The sequence below is a fragment of the Urocampus carinirostris genome, chromosome 4 (assembly GCF_059441175.1).
Source record: "Urocampus carinirostris isolate Australia breed hairy pipefish chromosome 4, RoL_Ucar_1.0, whole genome shotgun sequence".
NCBI classification, from domain to species: domain Eukaryota; kingdom Metazoa; phylum Chordata; class Actinopteri; order Syngnathiformes; family Syngnathidae; genus Urocampus; species Urocampus carinirostris.
The window spans coordinates 1,671,657-1,684,114 of record NC_142352.1 but is presented as its reverse complement, the minus strand read 5'-3'; the positions used below and the strand labels follow the sequence as shown (position 1 = coordinate 1,684,114).

The window sequence follows — 12,458 nt, the reverse complement described above, 5'->3', positions numbered from 1 at the left end:
TACTGACAATTGTGAAAAAGTAACGAAAATATAACTATACAATTCTGAAGAGTACTGAAGAAAATAAAAAAGGACTTTAAAATACTGCGACATATTTCAAAGTCGTAAGAAGTACATATGAAAAAATACAGAAAAGGACTGAATAGAGTACTTTAGAGGAGTGATAGTATCAAAAATGAGTGGAACATATTATAAAGTATGCGTTAGCTTTCTCTTATTGGTCTTCTCCTCGCATGAGGGCGTGTCGGCCGGGCTCCGCAATCTTTGCATACCAGTGCGCCCCGACGTCTGCCCTTCTGCGTCTGGCCTTCTCCGTCAGCACACACAGGAATTCTGTTATCAGAAATACGTCTGACGCATTTCACACAGCCTAACACAGTCAGTGAATATCTTTATTGAACTGAATCCATGTACTTTGTAGTTAATCGTATAAAATCCTTTAGCATGCTAAACGCTAGTCGCGATTAGCATCGATGGCGCATGAATATCTAAACCGAGTAAAAGATATTATTTCAGAATCGACAAACCATTTTGCGTTATGTTCACCGAATTACGTTTGTTTCACTTTTGAGCATCCAATCACCTTGAAGGGAACCGCCTAGAAGTACCTGATTGGAAGCCACGGACTCTAAAGCAGTGTCAAGAACCAGAACCAGAAAAGGATCAGGACCCAATCCACGCGATTGGGTCCTGATCCTTTTCTGGTTCTCACACAAGCCTTTTATTTTACGGGAAATTGGGAGTCATGCACGCTAGGAAGCCGGTCTGGGGTGGAAGGACAGGGAGCCGTTTATTTTTCTTCGTCAGAGTTCAAAACAGGGTTCTCCTTCGTCCAAGAGACAATCAGCTTTTTTATACCCTCAGACAACATCCCATGTTACTGAGCACGTCCCCTCGCGAGGACACACTTGTTTTTTTCCTCAATGTGCATGCTTTTCGGGAATTGACTATGTTTTTTCAGAATGTTTTCGTCCCCTTTCGATTTTCCAAAATTACAAATTTTCCAAGAAACTCGTTCGGGTCGGCCTGACACATCCAAATTACTGACTTGACTGATGCTCCACGCCAAGCAGAATGTTATTACCTGGCAGCCCAAGGCGATTAATAATAACATTGGCTGACATTTAAACTCGGGAGAAACAAGCCTGGAATTTCCCGTTTTAAACTAACGTGTTCTCCTTATGTCAAGCTCGACTCCAATAAACCATAACAATAAGATGTCCAAATCATGTCTTGACCGGGCTAGACCCCACGTTGGACAAAATCTGACGTCAAAAAGGTGTGCCAAAAAGCAAATACGGGGAATATATGCTGTAAACTTTTTCAAATTTTCGGTCTCCGGCAAGGGACAAAAGGTCCTTTTTTATTTACGTGTCGGTAAGCGTGACCTTGAGAAAATAGATAAAAAATAAATCAACATATTTTCAGCTTTTGTTGGTGCGGAGCACAAAACCTCTTTTCAGATGCAAAACGGCATCCGGACGCTTCAGCCTTTAAATTTGCGCGCACAAAAGACGGCAACAATGACGCCAAATCAAAAGAAAATCTCGCGTTACTCGTTGCTTTTGCGCCTTTGATGCGTTGGAGAGATTTGATTTGTTATTTTCGTGCTCAAGAGAAGGTCAAACGGTTAGAGGCCGCCAGGGCGTCGCACCGATGTCTGCTTGTTATTGTCGCTTTAAATTCTCAAAGATTTACGACTTTGATGGCATTTTTCATCAAAGACGCTTTATGGGAAAAAAGTCTTATTATAAACTCTTCTTCTAATACTTCTTGCTGTTTTTCTTACTTTGCTTTAATTAATTATATTGATCTGTTTCCGAATCTAAGTCAGTTGATATTGATTCGGCCAGCAGGCGGTGCTCATGGTTTCCTGCAGGAATTTATTGCATTGTGTCAACAACTGGAACTGGATCAGGACCCAAACGCGTGACGTTTTCACACAAGCCTTTGTTTTACGGGAAATGGGGAGTCATGCACGTTAGGAAGCCGATCTGGCGTGGAAAGACTGGAAGCCGGAGACCGACGAGATCGATAACAAATCAGGATAATGAAAATAAACAGGAGTAACTAGACGGGAACAAAAACTGAAGTAACTAACAAACAGGACAAAAAAAAGACGGAAACAAAACTGGAACCCGAAATTAAACAGTACCAAAATAAACGGGAACAATACCAGACTGGTGATATCACAGGAAACCAGGACCGAGTCAGAGCCCGCGTTTTGTGGGCAGAAGTTGGATTAACGGGCTGACAACCGAAGCAAGAAAGCGCTGAGCTTAATATAAACAAAGTCAATCTCTCAACGAGCCGCAGCTGGCACCACACGGGCGGGGCCAATTGGGCACCACGGTAACGTGACACAAACGGGCGGGGCCAATTTGGCACCATGGCAACCATGACCGAACGTGGTTTGATTCTAACAAACTACGTTTTACTTAAAAAAAATGAATCAAACAAAAGAATAGAGCACATCGTTGACACATGAACTCGCAGCTTTGGCAAGGGCCAGAATGAGGAAATTCTGTAACGAGTCAACAGGACTGGTTTTAAGATAATCAATAATCAATGATCAGGAATTATTTTTATAGTATGTCAACATGGAATATTTGCTCAAAACACCTAAGACAGGTTGTCGATCTTGAGGCTGTTCTCATCCAGACGACAGGGATTGAGAGAACTGCGGGCTTTCCAAGCCTCCAATGTTTTGGGCTGCCGAGGCCTCAAACCTGCGGCATGCTGTGAATCCCGGCCTTCTTTGTCTGCATAGTTCCAGGGGGGCAAAGGACAATCAGCCATCTCCCCCTCCCTCTTCTACATCTTCTTATTCGGCTTCCTTTTCTTTTCCTTGTTCTCCCCTCTTTTATGTATTTCTTTAATCAACTTCAGGTTCTTTTTCTTGTACTTGTCTCCTTCCCAGTCTTCATTTCCCTCTTCTTCTTCTACTACTCCATTTTCTTAACTAAACTTATCTTGCTCATCTTAATTTTCTTCTATGCTGTCTTTCTCCCCCTCTTCCCTTTGTCCTACTTTAGGGATCGACTGATATGGGTTTCTCAAGGCCGATACCGATACAGATTATTAGTCTTAAGAGGAGGCTGATAATTGATATTTCAAGCCGATATTCATTCAAGCTTAAAAATGGCAACTTAAAGTGTGGGCACTTGTTTTTTAAAACTAGATTAAAAACTAATGTTATGGTAGTAGCTAATCACTCAGCCTTCCACTTTAGCGTGCTTTTTATGCTCTCTCTCAATCCCAAACACATATGCTCAATTGACGAACTCATGTTACGATAAAAGCTAATATATCAGTCTTCACTTGAACGTTTGAAATATATTTAATCAGACGGTCGAATGAATGAAAAGGCCAATACCGATATCCATCAAATTCCCAAAATCGGTGCCGGTAATCGTCCCGCCCAATAACGGGTCGACCTATTCTCCCATTTCTTTGCACTATTCTTTATTTCAATCTTCCCTTTATTTACCTACTCCTTCTTCTTCATCTCATCCCTCTTGTTCTGCTTACTTCCTTCCTTTTTTCTTCGCTATTTTCTTCTTTAGCTTCATTTTTCTTTTGAGAATTAGGGTAAAAAGAGAGAAAGGGTGAAATGAGATAGAGAAATGGTGAAAAGGGTGAGAGAAAGGGTGAAGAGAGAGAATGAGATGGAGAGGGAGGGAGAAAATGTTAAAATAGAGAGAGAGAAAGGGTGTAAACAGAAGGAGAGAAATGGGTGAAAAGGGAGGGTGAGATGACAAAAGGCTGGAAAGTGAGGAGAGAGGGATAAAGGGTGTAAAAGGAAGGAGAGAGGGGGAAGGCTGTAAATGGAGGGATAGAGAAAATAAAGAGAAAGAGAAAGCCAAAAAGTGACAAAGACTGAAAGAAAGAAGAAGAGAGATAAGTAGGAAGTAGGGTTCATTTGACTCACTCAACCTCATTTTACTAGAAAACTACAATGAAGCCAGATCTAGTCTAGTCCGCGGGCCCCTCCGCTTTCCTGGGGGTGCACCCTGGTGCCCGCAGGCACCAGTTTGGAGAACCCTGCTGCCGAGCAATCTTCCACTGCAAAATAGCGTCCGACCAAAATCTGCCCAATCGCCAAATAAATAAATAAATAATCGAAAATACGAAAAAAATAAAGCCCGCCCACCCAAAGCGCCCAAGCCTGCCAAAAAAGTTGCCGGTGCGTTCGAGCGCCAACGGAAAGGAAAAATGTCAAGCTAGCAAAGTTTTCGCGCTGCCTCCGAGCAACATGGCCGACCTCCAGATACAGCAGAGAAAATCTATTTTTTTGCCTTTATTGTCAAAGTTGAGTAGCGATCGATAGCATGAACAAAGGCACGCTACGCGATGGTCGGAATCGCCGGTTGAAAGTCGACTTTCTGGATTGTTTCGATTTTGGACGCTTTGTGTTTTTTGTTTTTACCATCGAGCGAGTCAAGTTTCTTGACTTGTGTCAGCACGTTTGACCTGTTTTGAGACAGATTCGGGTTTGTGGAGTTACTCTCGACCCTTCCAAAACTGGATTCAAGTGCTTTTTGACATTTATACTCCATAAAAATGGACTAGTTTACAGCCCTAAAACTTTTGCAAATGTGTATTTTACTTTAGTCCATTTTTTGCGTAAAAATGGATCCCGAATAGTATTTGCGCACGTTTTTATGACCTCTTGTTTAAATACACATCGAAAAATTGTCCTCATGTATGTCGGGAATCTCATTAGCTAACCAATGTTTCAATCATCATTTCATTCGGTTCTGCTCTCCATGTCAGGACCAGAAACAGGACCCAATTGCATTAGTTTCTCACAAGTTTTATTAAAGGGAAGAGGAAGGGCCGCGCCCACGATCCAATGTTCGCTGGACGCGAGAAGCAAGTTGTTCTTGCTCTCGGATTGGGATCCGGACACGGAAGTGGTTCTTCCGTAGCGAGCGATGGCAATTTCAGGGGCAGAAACTGGTCGGTAGCCGGGACTGGGAGAGCGAGACGTGCTTGGGGTAGGAAACGAGTCCTAAGATGGATTGGGAAAGTAGACGTGGTCATGATCAAAACCTGGTCGTAAGTCGGGACAGGAGAGCAAGACGTGGTCGGGTTAGGAAACGAGTCGTAAGTCGGGACGGGAGAGCAGATGTGGTCGGGATCAAAAACAGGTCGAAAGTCAGAACTGGGAGAGCAAGACGTGGTTGGGGTCGGAAACAAGTTGTAAGCAGGGACAGGAGAGCAGACGTCGGGATCAAAAATGGGTTGTAAGTTGGGGCAGGAGAGCAGACGTGGTCAGGGTTGGAAACGAGTCGTAAACGGAGAGTAGACATAGTCGGGGAGAAAAAAGGTTGTAAGTCGGGACGGGGGAGCAGACGTGATCGGGATCAAAACATGTTGCAGCCGGAGACAAACGGGAGCAAAAACAGGACAGGCTGGGGTCAGGGTAAAAAAAAGGCTTGCCTTGAAAAACAGAGGTTTGTAGACGGACTGACAACAGGGGATTGACAGGACTCAGTTCAAATACTGACAAGGAGCCAAACAGAACCCGCGGCAGTATGTCTGTAGTATTTTTGCGATAGCATTTTTCTATTTTTTTCGTCAGCAAACAAAAAGTTATTCCGGTAGAGAAGTTAGCGAAGTCTGTAATGAATTTTTGATGTTTTTATTTGCGTCTCGTCTCAGGGCAGATCCTGCAGGGTGTTTTTTTGTTATTATTTTTATTTTTTTTCCGTATCGCTGAAGCTCATTTCAATGACAAAAGAAGACGACAAGAAGCTAACATCTGCACGTCTCTTTTTGGATAAACACAGATCAGCCGGATAGAACAAATGTGAAAACGATTCCCGCACCGCCTCGCCGAATTCCCGTTTGATAATCCGCACGTAGAAAAGATAAGATTAATGATAGCGGGAGTAAAAAAATATGGAGAAGATTTATCACCGCCTACAAACATGCTTTCAAGTCGGATTTGTACTCCCTCTTTTCCGTTCTGCGGGAAATATATATTTTCTTGATTATTTTGGAACATAATGTTATAAAACAACCAAATTCAATTCTCGAGACCTTGATACTAATCTAAAACTGTCCCTATCAATGAAATCCTGGTCAGGCCTGTCAATCCCCTGCTGTCGGCCCGTCTGAGAATCTCCGTGTATACTAGGCAAGCTCTTTTGGACCCTGACTCCCACCTGTCCCGTTCTTTTCTCCGGTTTGTCTCCGGCGACGACCTGTTTTGATCCCGACCACGTCTGCTCTCCCGTCCCGACTTACAACCCATTTTTGACCCCGACGTCTGCTCTCCTGTCCCGGCTTACAACTCGTTTCCGACCCGACCACGTCTGCTCCCCCTTCCCGACTTACAACCCATTTTTGATCCCGACGTCTGCTCTCATGTCCCGGCTTACAACTCGTTTCCTACCCCGACCACGTCTTGCTCTCCCAGTTCTGACTTTTGACCTGTTTTTGATCCCGACCACATCTGCTCTCCCGTACCGACTTACGACTCGTTTCCTAACCCGACCACGTCTGCTCTCCCGTCCCGATTTACAACCCATTTTTGATCCCGACGTCTGCTCTCCTGTCCCGGCTTACAACTCGATTCCGACCCCAACCACGTCTTGCTCTCCAAGTTCCGACTTTCGACCTGTTTTTGATCCCGACCACATCTGCTCTCCCGTACCGATTTATGACTCGTTTCCTACCCTGACCACGTCTCCTCTCCCGTCCCAACTTACAACCCATTTTTTATCCAGACGTCTGCTCTCCTGTCCCATCTTACAACTCGATTCCGACCCCAACCACGTCTTGCTCTCCCAGTTCCGACTTTCGACCTGTTTTTGATCCCGACCACATCTGCTCTCCCGTACCGACTTACGACTCGTTTCTTACCCCGACCACGTCTGCTCTCCCGTACCGATTTACAACCCATTTTTTATCCCGACGTCTGCTCTCTTGTCCCTGCTTACAACTCGTTTCCGACCCCAACCACGTCTTGCTCTCCCAGTTCTGACTTTCGACCTGTTTTTGATCCCGACCACATCTGCTCTCCCGTCCCGACTTACGACTCTTTTCCTACCCCGAGCACGTCTTGCTCTCCCAGTCCCGGCTACCGACCAGTTTTCCCGTCCCTGACACCGCCTTCGCTCATTACGGAAGATCCACTTCCGTGTTCAGATCACAATCCGAATGTGAGAGCGATTTGCTTCCCCCACCCAGCGAACTCCGGATGGTGGGCGCATCCCTTCCTCTTTCATTTAATAAAACTTGTGGTAAACGTCACGCAAGTGGGTCCTGTTTCCGTTCTGGTCCTGACATCAACAGAATAAACGAGCAAGATATAAAACATTGATCTCATCTTGAATGCCCATTTCGAATGTTGACTCGACCGATGGCTAAGCCCCGCCCTCAAACGTGCTGAGCCAATCACAGTTCACGAAGCAAGGAGGGGATCCTGTTTCTGATTTAAATCTGGAACTACTTTGAAGTTCTCCCAAAATTGTGAAAGTTATGGAATCCAGATTCCAGACCCCAATTTGTAATCTAGATTTTGCACGTTTTCCCTGAAACGTGACCTGTAGCTCAATTTCAGATACTTATTTGAATCTAGAAGCACTCTGAATTCCTTCCTAAATTGGAAATGTCTCTCTTAAACTAGATTTGAGACCCCAAAATGTAATCTTGACCCGAATTTGCTCACCTTACATGACCCGCATTTAGAGTCTTGATTCTTCTCAATTACAAAACACTGTCATAATCGAAATTCTAGACCCCAGATTATAGTCTTAATCCAGTTCTTGCTTGTTTGCCTGGAGCCATGCATGGCCCGTAGCTAGATTCCTGATTCTTATCTAAAGTAATCCCTGATTTTGGAAATATTGTCATCTGGATTCCAGACCCTAATTTGTAATCTTGATCCAGTTCTCAATTTTTTCCTGAACCATGACCTCTAGCTCAATTACAGATTCATATTTTGAAGTCCTCCCTAATTTGCAAATACCGACAGAATCCGGAATCTAGACCTGAGAATATAACCTTGATCCAGTTTTTGGTTGTTTACCTTGAGCCATGCATGGCCCGTAGCTAGATTCCTGATTCTTACCTAAAGTAATCCCTGATTTTAAAAATATTGTCATCTGGATTCCAGACCCTAATTTGTAATCTTGATCCAGTTTTTGCAATTTCTTCTTGAACCTGTAGCTCAATTACAGATTTATGTTTGACTCTGGAACAACTGCCGAATTTGAAAATGCCAACAGAATCCGGAATCTAGACCCAAGAATATAATTTTGATCCACTTCTTGCTTGTTTGATTCCAGACCCTAGATCGTAGAATCTATACCCAAGATTATAATCTTGATCTAGTTCTTTCTTGTTTGGCTAGAGCCATGCATGGCCCGTAGCTAGTCCTGGATTCCAGACCCTAATTTGTAATCTTGATCCAGTTTTGCATATTTTTCTTGAACCATGACCTGTAGCTCAAGTACAGATTCATATCTGACTCTGGAACCACTTTGAAGTCCTCCCTAATTTGAAAATAGCGACAGAATCCGGAATCTAGACCCAAGATTATAATCTTGATCCAGTTTTTACTTGTTTACCTTGAGCCATGCATGGCCCTTAGCTAGATTCTTGATTCTTATTTAAAGTAATCCCTGATTTTAAAAATATTGTCAACTGGATTCCAGACCCTAATTTGTAATCTTGATCCAGTTTTGCATATTTTTCTTGAACCATGACCTGTGGCTCAATTACAGATTCATATTTGAGTCTGGAACCAATTTGAAGTCCTCCCTAATTTGAAAATGCCGACAGAATCCAGAATCTAGACCCGAGATTATAATCTTGATCCAGTTTTTGCTTGTTTACCTTGAGCCATGCATGGCCCTTAGCTAGATTCTTGATTCTTATTTAAAGTAATCCCTGATTTTAAGAATATTGTCAACTGGATTCCAGACCCTAATTTGTAATCTTGATCCAGTTTTTGCAATTTTTTCTTGAACCTGTAGCTCAATTACAGATTCATATTTGACTCTGGAACCACTTTCAAGTCCTGCCGAATTTGAAAATGCCAACAGAATCCAGAATCTAGACCCGAGATTATAATCTTGATCCAGTTTTTGCTTGTTTACCTTGAGCCATGCATAAACTGTATCTTAAATCCTGATTCTTATTCCTGATTTGTAAATAACGTAATCCAGACCCTAGATCCTAAACTTATCCCGTTTTTGCTCATTGGCATTAATCCATGACCTGCATCTTTAAACCTGATTCCCAATTGAATCTGGAACCAGTTTGAAATCCTACCAAATTTGTAAACATCTTTGTAAACCAGGTTCTAGAGCCCAATTTGTATTCAAAATCCAGTTTTTGCTCGGAAAGGCACTTTTTAATATACTCGTTAGAATGACAATCAATTCTGTTCTATTCTATATGACCTGATCCTGTAGTTCTAGAAACCCAACCTTCTCTGATCCAGAGTTAGATAGAACTGGTCTTTTCAAAGTCCCGAACCCCCAAATTGTAGTCTTACTGCTGGACTAGAATCCAAGTTGAAACCAAACATCTTGGATTTAGAAATCTGAATCTAGTCCTGACCCTTAATTTGAAACCCTAATTAAAACCCTAATTTGTCGTGCCGAAAAATGGATCTGGAACCTGTTCTTGAGTTCCGACTCAAAGAAAGGGGGCGGAGTAGGAACTGGGCGGCAACAGGTAGGACGGAAAACTGCCGTCGGGTCTGGGACCGCCCGGTTCGCCGGTGCGCACCGTGAAAAGGGGCGGGGCTACGTAGCAATCGCACGGGGACCAATGAGGAGCGTCGTATGCCGGCGGAGGCGGGTCCAACCAGCCGGAACTGGCCAGGAGAACGTTCTGCTTCTCCAGTTCCGCGATGTGCCGGTCCCGGTCCAGGATTCCGGCCGCCAGGGTGCGCCGCATGACCCGGATCTGCTCCCTCACATCGGTAGCGGTGGCCTCCATTTGGTTCTTTGTCGCCCCCAGCTGGTTTTCCAAGGTCTTGGTGGCGTCCTGCACCGATTGGAGCGTCGTCCGGAAGTAGGCGGTCTCTTGGCGACGCCGCGCCAACCAATCGCGGAACTCGGCCATCTGGGCGTCATCCTCCACCGTTTCCGCGTTCTGGTCCTGGTTCACGTTCTGGTCCTGTTCCTGCTCCTTGTCTTGCTCCATCTGAAGACCGGATTTGGGCTTGGGTCTTCGAAACCAGCAGAATTTGGGGACATCCTCTTCGGTGGAGGTATCGGAGGGCTGCGAAGCAAAAGAATAAAATCGTAACACAGGAGACCCCCAGGATACAGCGACACCCCCTTCTGACGTTTCACTCTACAGCGGGGAAATGATGGGAAGGGAGTTTGGTTTTGGAGCGGGAGTGGTTTCAGTTTTTCGTTCCAGATGGTAAAGACTCATTCTTGAGCAAGTCGCTAGCTGGAGCTACATGTGGTGGTAACTGAAAAACGCAAATTTTGTTGCTAATATTTAGCAGTTACATTAGTCCCTCGGGATATGGCGACCCCGCCCTATGTCCTTTTCGTTTTATGATAAAAATGTGATCTGGTTTGGAAGCCTGGATGCTATCGGCTTTTCAATGAGGATTGGAAAGGTGTGTCCACACACTGTCCTGCAGGTTGCCAGCTAGCGCTCCACGGAACTTTGTTGGAAATGGTTGGGAGTTACAGGAGACCCCCGGGATAAGGCGACCCCGCTTTATGTCATTTTCGCTTTACGATAAAAATTGATCTGGTTTTCAAAAAGAATTGTAAAGGTGTGCCGACACACTGTCCTAGAAGTTGCCAGCTGGCGCAACACGAAACTTTGTTGGAAAAGGTTAGGAGTTACAGGAGATCCCCAGGATAAGGCGACCCCGCTTTATGACGTTTTCCCTTTGCGATGAGGAAATGATCAGGAGAGAATCTGGTATAGTCTTAGTTTAGAAAGGTAAAGATCGACGTTGACACACTAGCCCCAGGATGCTAGCTAGCCATATATATAAATATATATCGGAGTTACAGTGGACCCCAGGATAAGGCGACCCCACCCTATGTCATTTTCGCTTTACGATAAAGAATCGATCCGGTTCGGAAGCCTGAGCGCCATCGGCTTTTCAATTAGGATTGTCCTGCAGGTTGCCAGCTAGCGCTACATGGAACTTTGTTGGAAATGGTTAGAGTTACAGGAGACCCCCAGGATAAGGCGACCCCGCTTTATGGCGTTTTCTCCTTGCGATGAGGAAATGATCAGGAGAGAATCTGGTATAGTCTTCGTTTAGAAAGGTAAAGACCGACGTTGACACACTAGCCCCAGGATGCTAGCTAGCTATATCTATAAATATATATCGGAGCTACTGTGGACCCCAGGATAAGGCGACCCCGCCTTACAACGTTTTCGCAAAAAACATGAGGTTTCACTGTCTGTCGAGCTTACCCGTTTGTTCTTTTTTGTCTTCCAGATGAGGACAGAGGTGACGAGCCTGCCGAGGACGTTCATTTTCAGTGTCGGCGAGAAGCGCTTCTGTGGGGGCGCGTCTAGGAGGGTGCTCACTCATTGTCCTGACATCACAGAGTCATCAAGGACTGATGCGGTCACCGTGTCGGATGATGACACAAAAGCAATTTGTGGTCAAGCTTCTATTCAAAGACTTACTCTTTCTGGATCATTTTTACAAAGCTGATTGGCAACCTTGAAGCCAGATCCATTATCTCTTGTTCCTACCTTCAATTGTGAAATTGTGATGGAAAGTCTGCACTGCATTTCAATAGGAAAGCATAAGACGGAATTAAAACCTTCTTCTTCTTCTTCTCTTTTCAGTTCTTATCTTGTTCTTCTTCTCCTTTCAGTTCTTACCTTGTTGTTCTTCTCTCCTCAGTTCTTACCTTGTTCTTCCCTCAGTTATTACCTTGTTCTTCTTCTCCTTTCAGTTATTACCTTGTTCTTCTTCTCCTCTCAGTTCTTACCTTGTTCCTTTCTCAGTTCTTACCTTGTTCCTTTCTCAGTTCTTACCTTGTTCCTTTCTCAGTTCTTACCTTGTTCCTTTCTCAGTTATTACCTTGTTCTTCTTCTCATTTCAGTTCTTACCTTGTTCTTCTTCTCTCAGTTCTTATCTCGTTCTTCCTCTTTCAGTTCTTACCTTGTTCTTCTTCTCTCAGTTCTTACCTTGTTGTTCTTCTCTCCTCAGTTCTTACCTTGTTCTTCCCTCAGTTATTACCTTGTTCTTCTTCTCCTTTCAGTTATTACCTTGTTCTTCTTCTCCTCTCAATTCTTACCTTGTTCCTTTCTCAGTTCTTACCTTGTTCCTTTCTCAGTTCTTACCTTGTTCCTTTCTCAGTTCTTACCTTGTTCCTTTCTCAGTTCTTACCTTGTTCCTTTCTCAGTTATTACCTTGTTCTTCTTCTCCTTTCAGTTCTTACCTTGTTCTTCTTCTCTCAGTTCTTATCTCGTTCTTCCTCTTTCAGTTCTTACCT

At 44.1% G+C, this 12,458-nt stretch overlaps 1 protein-coding gene across 1 annotated transcript; it reads right to left on the bottom strand.

Annotated features, from left to right (window-relative positions):
• Nucleotides 1–9,348: 9,348 nt before the first annotated feature.
• On the bottom strand, nt 9,349–11,579 carry LOC148366662 (uncharacterized). Its single transcript, XM_088333119.1, has 2 exons — nt 11,422–11,579; nt 9,349–10,248 (listed from the first exon to the last, which is right to left on the bottom strand). Exons 1-2 carry the CDS (start codon nt 11,482–11,484, stop codon nt 9,658–9,660), a joined length of 654 nt encoding a protein of 217 aa, XP_088189245.1. The 5' UTR covers nt 11,485–11,579; the 3' UTR covers nt 9,349–9,657.
• Between the last annotated feature and the right edge of the window lie 879 nt (nt 11,580–12,458).